Below are 10,480 nucleotides of genomic sequence, written 5' to 3' on the forward strand. Positions count from 1 at the left end.
AGTAGGATTTATACCAAGAATGCAGGTGTCGGGGGTCGGCCCTGACCGCCTGGCTGGATAGGACCTCCCCGGGAGTGAGGTCAGACCAACCCAGAGAAGACACGGCTTCTTAAGGGGAGCAGTGGCTTCGCCTGGTTGGCCTGTGTCGCTTGCTCCAATCGGGTGGTAGGTTCTGCCCTCGGGGCGGATTGGGGTGGCAGCCCGGAAATAACTCCCTATATTAACCAGCGCCCTGAGCTATTCGGGCTTCAAGGTGGTCAGTCTTCGAAGGTCCTCCTCTGCATCTGACTCTTCCATTTCGTCATCAGCAGACATTAATATTTCCGACTCAGATTCTTCATGGGATGCAGCCCGCCTATACCGGACTTTACTTCCATTTCTTGAGTCCAAGCTAGTTTCTTTTTCTTCTAGCTTGGCTTTTGTCTTTCCCTTTTTCATAAGGAAATTATCCACAACCCAAAACATTAATGCATTGACGAAGAAAGGAACTATCAGCATGACAATGGCCAACTCCAGCTGGGGGTTCTCAATAGGATTCAAAAGAGCTACCTTTTTCCACTGAGGTATTAGGAGGACGATGATGATGATGGTTTTCTCAAACATCATGATCACGATGTACAGAGCACACTTCCCAACCCAGGCACCACATTGCAGTGGGTCTCCATATTCTCCAAATCGAAGGGACTCCCATTGTTGCCACTCCACCAGAATGCTGACGGCTCGCACCCCTGCGTAGATCAGCAGCATCCCCAGGGTGGCATCGAGGAGGAAGTTGATAAGATACAGTGAACAAGGGTCCTCTTCAGTAAGGTCTGATAAGTAGACATTTGCAAAGTGGATGAATAACATTCCTATGGCTTGTTTGGAGGTATCAAGAAACCATATCCTCCATGGACGCCTTTCATGCTTTGGTTCTCTGAATCGTTTGATCATAAGAAGTCATCTATGGGTCCTTCGGGTCATAGGAAGTCAGAGCAATAGGTCTTTACTGTGGCAGATCAAACTACAGAAAAGAAAATAGGATTTTGTTGGTGGTGGTTTCAACTTTGTACTCGCTTAGTCAGCCAATAGGCAAAATATTTCTTCATTAGCTGCCAACAATGGAAGTATCATGCATGGTAAGAATCCTTCTTCCCCACGCATTAAGGTGCTGAAGGCCACGACGCCGAGCAGCCCCTGCAGGAAGATGCCGAAGCTGTCCATGAAGGCTCCGTTCTCGCAGCCCCGCTCGTTCATGTCCCTGTTCGGGCGCCAGTTCTGTCCGGGGTCTTCTTCCCCGGACCCCCGAGTGAGCTCCTCAGTGGGCACTGCTTCAGGCGTCCCTGGTATTTCCCTCCCCCGGGAATCAGCGAGGAGGGACTCAGGCAGACACGTCTTCAGGAGGCATATGTTTTATTAGGTGCAGAGGGATCCCCCGAATAGCTCAGGGCGCTGGTTAATATAGGGAGTTATTTCCGGGCTGCCACCCCAATCCGCCCCGAGGGCAGAACCTACCACCCGATTGGAGCAAGCGACACAGGCCAACCAGGCGAAGCCACTGCTCCCCTTAAGGAGCCGTGTCTTCTCTGGGTTGGTCTGACCTCACTCCCGGGGAGGTCCTATCCACCCAGGCGGTCAGGGCCGACCCCCGACATGCAGGAAAGAGGGCATCAAAATTATCTGTGCAATTGATCATATCAATAACAAACAGAAATAATATTATTATTTCAATAGCTGCTGAAAAATCTTTTAACAAAATGCAGTGCCCATTACTATTAAAAAACATTGGAGTGTATAGGAATAAATGGAGTGTTCCTCAAAATGAGAAGCAGTATCTTTATAAAACCATCAGCAAACATTATATTTAATTGGGGATAAGCCAGGAGCATTTCTAATAAAACCAAAGGTGAAAGAATGATGCCTATTATCAACACTATTATTCACTACTGTATTAAAAATGTCAGCTTTAACAATAACAGAAGAAAAAAGAAATTGATGAAATTAGAATTGATAATGAAGGAAAAAAAAACCCTTCTTTTTCTGCAGGTGTTAAAGTATACGTAGAGAATTCTAATCAACTAAATGAACTAAAACACCACTTAAAGCAGTTAGCAACTTTGGAAAAGTTGCAACATAAAATAAACCCACATAAACCATCAAGTTTTATACATAATATCAACAAAGCCCAGCAGCAAGAGAAAAGAGAAAATCCATTAAAAATTAAAGTAACTGTAGACAACCTAAAATATTTTAGAGTCTAATTGCCAAGACAAACTCAAATACTATATGAAAACAATTATAAACCACCTTTGACACAAATAAAATCAGTTCTAAATAATTGGGCACATGTAAATTGCTAATGGGTAGGTTGAGCTAATTTGATAAAAATGACAATTCTACCTACATTAAATTTCTTATTCAATGCCAAAACAGTCAAACTATCAAAATTACTTTATTGAACTAGTATATACCTAAATTCTTCAGGAGAAACAAAAGGTCACGAATATCAAGAGAATTATTGAAAAAATGCAAAGGAAAGAGACCTAGCCAAACTAGAACTGAATCATATTATAAAACATCCATCACCATAATTGTCTGGTACTGGCTAAGAAATAGAGTGGTGAGGGACAGTTAGATTGCACAGGGGTTGGAACAACATCCCTGGAGTCAGGAGGACCTGAATTCAAAGTGGTTATATCAGCATCCCTGGAGTCAGGAGCACCTGAAGTCAAATCTTGGTTCAGACATTTATTTACTTAATTGTGTGACCTTGGGCCAGTCACTTAAACTCATTGTCTTGCAAAAATTAAAAAAAAAAGATAGAATGGGGAATCAGTGAAAGAGATTAGGTACAAAAAATAAAAATTCACTTTTTAATTAAAAACTGCTCTGGAAACAGGAAAATAGTCTGACAGAACAATAGGCACAGAACATCGTATACCCTATAACAAAATAAGGTCAAAATGAGTATAGGATTTAAACATAAAAGAAGATACCATAGGCAAATTAGGAGGATAAAGAATAGTTTATCTCCCAGGTCTATGGAAAAAGAGAGCATTTCTGAGCTAAGAAGAAATAGAGAACATTATAAAATGCAAGATGCATAATTTTTATTACATTAAATTGAAAAGTTTTTGCAGAAACCTCTATTGTTTCTGATAAATGACTCATTCCTTTTTTTTTTAAAGTGCCTCAGTCATTTATTCCCTTTATCCCTGTGTGCCCTGACCCCCAACAATCTTTGAAGCTCTAGAGCAACCAACACATGTCCTTTTCTCTACCCCTGCACCCCCACAAGAAAGGTGCTAGTTCTTCCCCTCCCCAGGCTTAAGGGAGGGGCCACAGGCAATGTCCCAGCCTCTTCTTTCAGCCCAGAGATAATATAAACTGAAGAATAGACAGGACCTGATGAATGGAGGGGGAAATTGTGATAGGAAAGGGTCTAGTGGAAATGCTGGGGGCTCGGGATAGTAGAAAGAATTCTGGGTCCTGTCAGGAAAATTGGGTTGGGGGTCTAAGTTTGGGTTTTAACTCATTGGATAACCTTGAATACTTCCTTCCCCTCAATGATTTTTTTTTTCTGCAGAATTAGGGTGCTAAACTCTTGTGATCTCAAGGGTACTTCCCAGTTCTAAGATTCTGTGAAAAAAAACTGTCCCCACAGCTCCAACTAGTATCCAACTACAAAGTGAGATTCTTCCTCACAGTGGAAAAGGCTGTAATAAAATTTTCAAAAGACTGATTTTTAAAATTTTTTTCTGGTTTTAATTCCCATGATGATTAGAAAGATGGTAATAGGAATAGGGTGATAGTCCCTAAGGAGGTACAACAGGATTGTAATTGTGGACCTGGGACTTTGGTATGAAAATGTTTGGGAACCCCCACAATAAACCTTATCTCCTTTATTTTTCTTATATGGAATCAGGTGAGGGTGGAGGTTCTGGAAGAAAAGTAAGGAATGTAAGGGAGAGAGATCCTGGTCTAACTTCTTCACATATTGCACCAGGTGAATAATATACCTGGTTTAGAACCCCTGAGGTTAGGAGAGACCACGTCCAAGGGGTGAGTGACCAACACATCACAGATGCTCTTGTTGGGTGGCACCATCTAAAAGAGAACATCCAAGTCCCTTAGGGAGCTCCCAATAGGAAGGGCCTGGGGAAGGCAGACACTGAGGGCAAGGTGGAGGTGGGAGTTGTGCCAGGGGCATCACCCCATTTAGGGTGTATATTGGGGAGTATGATGTGGGAAGTTATCTTCAAAGGGGGAACCTGGCAGTTTCTGATAGAGGTACCTGATTTGAAGTGCCTTGAATTACAGGAAGGGGAAGGAGAGGACAGGAGCCTTGCTCAGGTGAGAGAGAGAAGGAGGGAGCTGAGACACCCCGGTAGATACCAATAGTCCTGCTTGGGTTGAGGTACCCTGTAGAAGAGGAACAGGCTGGAGGGGCTAATGTCCCACCTCTGAGGGAGAGGAGGAAGAACATAGTGGAGTAGGTCCGTGGCTCAACAAAGACGCTACTTGTGACTTGGAGAGAGGGCCCAAGGGCTTGGACACTGGTTCTGAAGTAGAAGAAGAGGAAGATGATGGTTGTGGGGGCTGGGGCCCTTCTGGAATATTCCCAAGCAAGGAATCAATACTGAATGAGTCCCTGGCTAGGTTGGGGCTAGGTAGTCAAAAAGGACAGCCATAGAGAACATACAGGGTCAGGTCCTTGGTAAAGGCTTTTCCCTGACCACCCCTCTCCCCTTGATGGGCCACAGCTGTGTTTTGCCACTGAAATGCCTTAGCATGGATTTGGTTCATATCCACTGCCCAAAAATTCCTTTTGGCCTGTGGCTTTTCCAGGTTCTTGGGCAACTTATGGAAGCATCAGTTGGAGGAGAGGTAGTGCTAGATGGAATACTTCCACCCTTCATAGTCATCCTTGAAGAGGGGGAACAGGACTTGGACTTGGTGAATGATCTGGGCCAGTTTGAGCCTCGGGGCTGGGACAGCCTGGATCACCAGGGATATCATGGCCAGATAGGTGTATGAAGATTTTTTATGCCAAAGGTTTGCTTCTTTCTTTTCTTCTTGGGGGCTCTGGCTCTGGTTCAGGCTCTAGCCCTTGCTGTGAGGGGCCAGTGTTGGACACCCCCTTGGGGCACTGTGGAAGGGAAGGACTCAGCATTGGGCATAGAAGTCCTTACAAAGAGGTGTTGAGCTAGGAAATTGGGACCTAAATGACTCATTTCTAAACTATATAGAGAATTGAGTCAAATTTGTAGGAATATATGTCATCCCCCAATTAATAAAAGATCAAAGGATATGAAAAAGTTATTTTCAAAAGAGAGTAAATCTATCTATAGTTTTATGAAAATTGCTCAAACAATTATTGATTAGAGAAATGCAAATTAAAGCAACTCTGAGGTAGCACCTCACACCTATCACACATTGGTCAATATTGCTAAAAAGAAACTGATCAGTGTTAGAGGAATGTGGGAAAACTAGGACAGTAATGAATTATTGGTGGAATTATGTAAACAATCCAAGCTTTCTGGGGAGTAATTTGAAACTATGTCCAAAGGGCAATAAAACTGCATAGCCTTTCATCTAGCAATATCACTACTAAATCTGTATGCCAAAAAGTTCACAAAAAGGGTAAAAAATCCTTCATAGTTACAAAAATACTCAAAGCAGCACTTTTTTGTGGTGACAAAGAGTTCAAAATTGAGGGCATGTCTATCAATATGGAAATTACTGAACAAATTGTGATATGTGAATTGATGGAGTATTATTGTTCTGCAAGAAATCATAAGGGATGGGGCTTCAGAAAAGCCTGGAAAAACTTGCATGAACTGATGTTGAGTGAAGTGAGCACAACCAGAACAGCAGCAACATTGCGTGACAATCAACAATGAACTTCTTCATCTCAGCAGTCCAATAATAGAAGACAATTCTAAAGGACTTGTGATGGAAAATACCATTCGCATTCAGAGAGGGAACTGTGGATTCTAAATGGAGATCAAAGCTTACTATTTTCAGTTTTTCGGATTTGATTCTTCTTTCACAGCACGATCAATGTGTATGTATATTTAATAATGTTATATAAGTACAACCTATATTAGGTTGGTTTTTGTTAGGGGGAGGGAGAATGGAAGTGATGGAGGGAGGTGCAAAATTTTTGTTGAAAACTTTTTGCATGTGGTTGGAAAAATAAAATATTTTAAAAATAGGAAGAGAATGCCCCTGACAAAAGAAATTAACCTTGTCTGGTAGAGATTTAAATAAGGAGGTGGGTCAAAATTCTTCAGTTCTTCTTGTTGAGAACATGGCTTGATCATTATGAGACTCAATCACCTTCAGAAATCCGGGCAGGGGAATCTATCTCCACTCAGACTACTCTAGTTGGGTTTCTCCTTTATGAGCTGGCTCACCCTAAACTCCAATGGAGGGCATAGGTTCAGTGCTTTGGGGCAAGAATTCGCCTAGATTCTGTTTATAATCTAAACAGAAGTTAAATCTCCTAGTTGGGTAGTGTCCTGCCCAAGCTTGTCTATTTTGTGAAAAGTATAGTGACAAACTCTGTAGGGACCTATATGAATATTGGCAGACTCATTTTTTTTTAGTTTTTTTTTTTTGCAAGGCAAATGGGGTTAAGTGGCTTGCAGAAGGCCACACAGCTAGGTAATTATTAAGTGTCTGAGACTGGATTTGAACCCAGGTACTCCTGACTCCAGGGCCAGTGCTTTATCCACTGTGCCACCTAGCCACCCCTAAACTCATTTTTAATATGGAGTTTATAATCAAGGTTGATTCTTTGAGAAAAAGATGGTTTCCTTTTTGTGCATAAAAGCAAAGAAATTGTTTTTATAATTAAGTCAATTGACTTATTCCTAATAAGTTCCTCTGCCTTGACCATCATGCAGAATCAAGTACTGGAGATAAAGCTTGCCACTTTTTCACTTCTATACTGGCTCCCAAGTGCAGTAATATAGATTTTTCCCAGTCTCTCCATCTGGGAGGATATTATCTGTTTAATATAGAGTGAACCCTGGGATATAGTTGACACTGATAAGGATTGTGCTTTTACTCTATGATTCTATTTGTAATTCCTGTCTATTATTCCAATACTTGAAACTCTTCACTGTCTCTCTGTTGCATATAAGAAGAAAATTCATAACTTAATTCCTTCTGACTTTTCCAGTCTTCTTAAACATTAATCATCTCTATGTACTCTGTGGTACAGTACTGGTCTCCTTAACATTCCTGTCTAGGACATTCTATTTTCTCACTGCATTTTTACCAATTGTATCCTATAACTGAAACTCTCCTCATCTCCACCTCCTGGTTTCCCTCACATCCATAATGTCTGATAAAACTCCTCTTTTATGAGAAGACTTTCCTAGTCCCTTTAAATGCTTCCTTCAGAGATGATTTATCATTTATTCTTCCTTTTGGAAGTACATTAAAATCAGGTCATAGTCTGGGCGAATGAGCAAACATCAGAAGGAAAAAACATCTGACCAGTGGTATATGGTTTTCTCAAACTGAATTCATTCAGGGAATTGATTGTTTTTGCCAAGTGTTTGACTTCTGCAGAGTAAATATTCTAGTTCCTTCAAGTGATCTTCATATGACTTTTTTTCCTTTGCTCACATCATTTGATAACTCCATTTGTGTACATTATCCAGTCTTTCTATTGCTTCTTTAAATGTCATTTCTAGAGCTCAACTCAATGCTCTAGATATATCCTTATCAAATCAGAGTATAGATGAATGAGATGAACTATTTGGTAATGAACACTATGACTAGTTTTAATGCAGTTTAGGATGGCATGAATTTGTTTTTCATTACCATAGGAAACTATTAAGTAAAATTGAATTTGAAGTATATTAAAATTTCTGGATTCTTTCACAGAAACTGTCTACTCAAGCTTCTTATACCCTACATTTATGGAATTGGTGTTAATACAAGGGTATAACTTTGTACTTTTAAATTAAATTCCAACTTATTACATTGTGTTTACCATTCAAGGCTGCCAAGCTCTATTTGCTTCCAGTTTCTTTATTACCTATTATTTTAACCATTCCAGTTTCATATAGTATGGAAATTTGATAAGCATGCCAACTTAACCTAAATAATTGATTTAAAACTGTTGAACAATATGGGGCCAAGAGCACATCTCTGTGCTACTTTGCTAGACAACTCATCTAAATTGATATTGGTCCATTCATGACTACTCTTTGGGTCTTATAATTTGATAAGTTGTGAGATGATTTTATATCCTGCTGCTTTCTTAAAGTTGTAGTTTCATGAATTTTTTTAAATTCATTTTCTAAGGTTCTCTAAGTATATCATATAATCTTCAAAGAGGGAAAGTTTTTGCTGTCTCATTGCCAATCCTAATTCTTTGAATTCCTTTTTCTTCCCTTAATTTTGATCAGTTCTAACAGTATTATGTCAAAACAAATATTATCACATTATACTCAGAACCATAACATGAGTGACTTTGTAAATGCAGTTTCAAATTAACATACCTTTATTGGTTTCCTCATCAACTAGCTGCTCTTTCAAAAAATGGAAATGGCATTAATCTGGCATGATCAATTAAGTTTAAATGTCTTATCGACATCATTGTCATTCATAGTTTACTAAATTTTAGTTATTTTTATAATATTTGGAAACAGTTACTTAACTGAGAAAAAAAATTACATTTTCTGCCCTATGATGCAAAAATTTTGTTTTCCCTTTGTCTTCATTTTATAAAAGAAGAACTATGGGGGGGCTGCTTGGAGGTAGGAATTTCCAGAACCTCTTACCCAGGAGACTCCAACTGCTATAAAATTATGATTCTAACCAAATTCTAGAGCAGTAGACCTCACAGAAAGACTGAGTGAAACAATTTCCCACCCCAAGACAACTATTTCACTGGACTGGGGTTGAAAAGAACTGAAGTTTAGCCTGGGCTGCAACCAAGCCCACCAGCTCCAGTCTTCCGGATACAGCCCACCAGGTGCCTAGGTTCCTGGGAATACTTGAGTCCAGGACAGCAGGAGTGATTTCCAGACCTCTCAGCCCAGGGAATGCAAAAGAAAACTTGGAGGCTCAGTGGGGAATTGACACAGCACCAGAATGATCCCAGAGCCCAGGTCAGCACAGGTCTCAGGACAACCCCACCCCAGGAACCTGTGCAGCCACCCCCACAATTGCTTCCATTGCTCAGTCCACATATAGTAAAGGAGTTGGAAGTGATTGGAGAGGTCTCCTCTGCTATCCCTGGGGCAGAACTCTGATGCTTTGCCACACTCAGATCCAGGTTGCTGTCTGGGGCCCCACACTATAATAGAGGAACAGGGGCCCTCCTCGCACCTCCAGGGCAGAGAGGAGTACCTGTGATTATCCACAGTCCGGACCAGTCAGAGTCTCTCATAAGACCCTGAAAGAATTAAGAAGCCTGGGTGACATGTCTAAACATCCCCCCCTCCCCCAAATTTGAGTATATTAAGATCAGGTCATAGCCTGGGATAATGAGCAAAAAACAGAAGAAAAAGAATCTGTCCATAGAAAATTACTTTGGTCCCATGGCGGAGCTTCCATGAAAATAGGATTTGGTATTAGGCTATAGAAGAACTCAAATAAAGATTTTGAAAATCAAGTAGGGGAAATACAGGAAAAACTGGAAAGAGAAATGAGAGAAATGGAGGAAAATCATGGAAACCAAGTTGGTAGCTTGGTGAAGAGAGATAAAAAAGCACTGAAAAAAATTACTTGTTAAAAACCAGTTTATGTCAAATGGCAAAAGCAATCCAAAAGGTCAACAAGGAGAAGAATGTCTTAAAAACAAGAATTGGTCAGTTGCAAAAGAAGATAAAAATGCTCTCTGTAGTAAATAACTCCTTCAAAGTAGAATGCAGCTAAGGGAAACTGATGACTTTATGAGAAATCAAGCAACAATAAAAGAAAATCAAAAGAATGAAAAAACTAGAAAAAAATGTGAAATATCTCACTGGAAAAACAATTGACCTGGAAAACAGATCCAGAAGAGCTAATTGAAAAGTTATTGGGCTACCTGAAAGTCATGAACAGGAAAAGAGACTAGACTTCATTTTTCAAGAAAAAATCCAGAAAAATTGCCCTGATTTCCTAGAAGCAGAGAGTAAAATAAAAACTAAGAGAATATACCAATCGTCTCCTGAAAGAGATCCCCCCCAAAATGTCCTGCCAGTTATATTATATCCAAATTCCAGAACTCACAAGTCAAAGAGAAAATATTACAAGGAGCCAGAAAGAAACAATTCAAATCTCATTGTGCTATAGTCAAGATTTAGTAGCATCTATATTAAGGGCTCCCAGGACTTGGAATATGATATTCCCAAAGGCAAAAGAACTTGGATTATAACCAAGACTCAATTACCCAGCAAAACTGAACATTCAAAGATGGACATTCAATATAATAGGGGACTTTCAAACTTCCCTGTTGAAATGACCAAAAATTGAACAGAATGTTTGATCTTCA

The 10,480-nt window shown here is 40.3% G+C and overlaps 1 protein-coding gene and 1 pseudogene across 1 annotated transcript; both read right to left on the bottom strand.

Moving 5' to 3' along the window:
* Window positions 1–237: 237 nt before the first annotated feature.
* On the bottom strand, window positions 238–1,236 carry LOC141499015 (store-operated calcium entry regulator STIMATE). The gene is made up of 2 exons (XM_074201990.1): window positions 1,140–1,236; window positions 238–929 (listed from the first exon to the last, which is right to left on the bottom strand). The coding sequence occupies exons 1-2, from the start codon at window positions 1,234–1,236 to the stop codon at window positions 238–240; spliced, it is 789 nt and encodes a 262-aa protein (XP_074058091.1).
* Window positions 1,237–3,969: 2,733 nt separating this feature from the next.
* Window positions 3,970–5,159, bottom strand: LOC141499616 (forkhead box protein H1 pseudogene; annotated as a pseudogene).
* Between the last annotated feature and the right edge of the window lie 5,321 nt (window positions 5,160–10,480).

Source organism: Macrotis lagotis, chromosome X (genome assembly GCF_037893015.1).
Source record: "Macrotis lagotis isolate mMagLag1 chromosome X, bilby.v1.9.chrom.fasta, whole genome shotgun sequence".
NCBI classification, from domain to species: domain Eukaryota; kingdom Metazoa; phylum Chordata; class Mammalia; order Peramelemorphia; family Peramelidae; genus Macrotis; species Macrotis lagotis.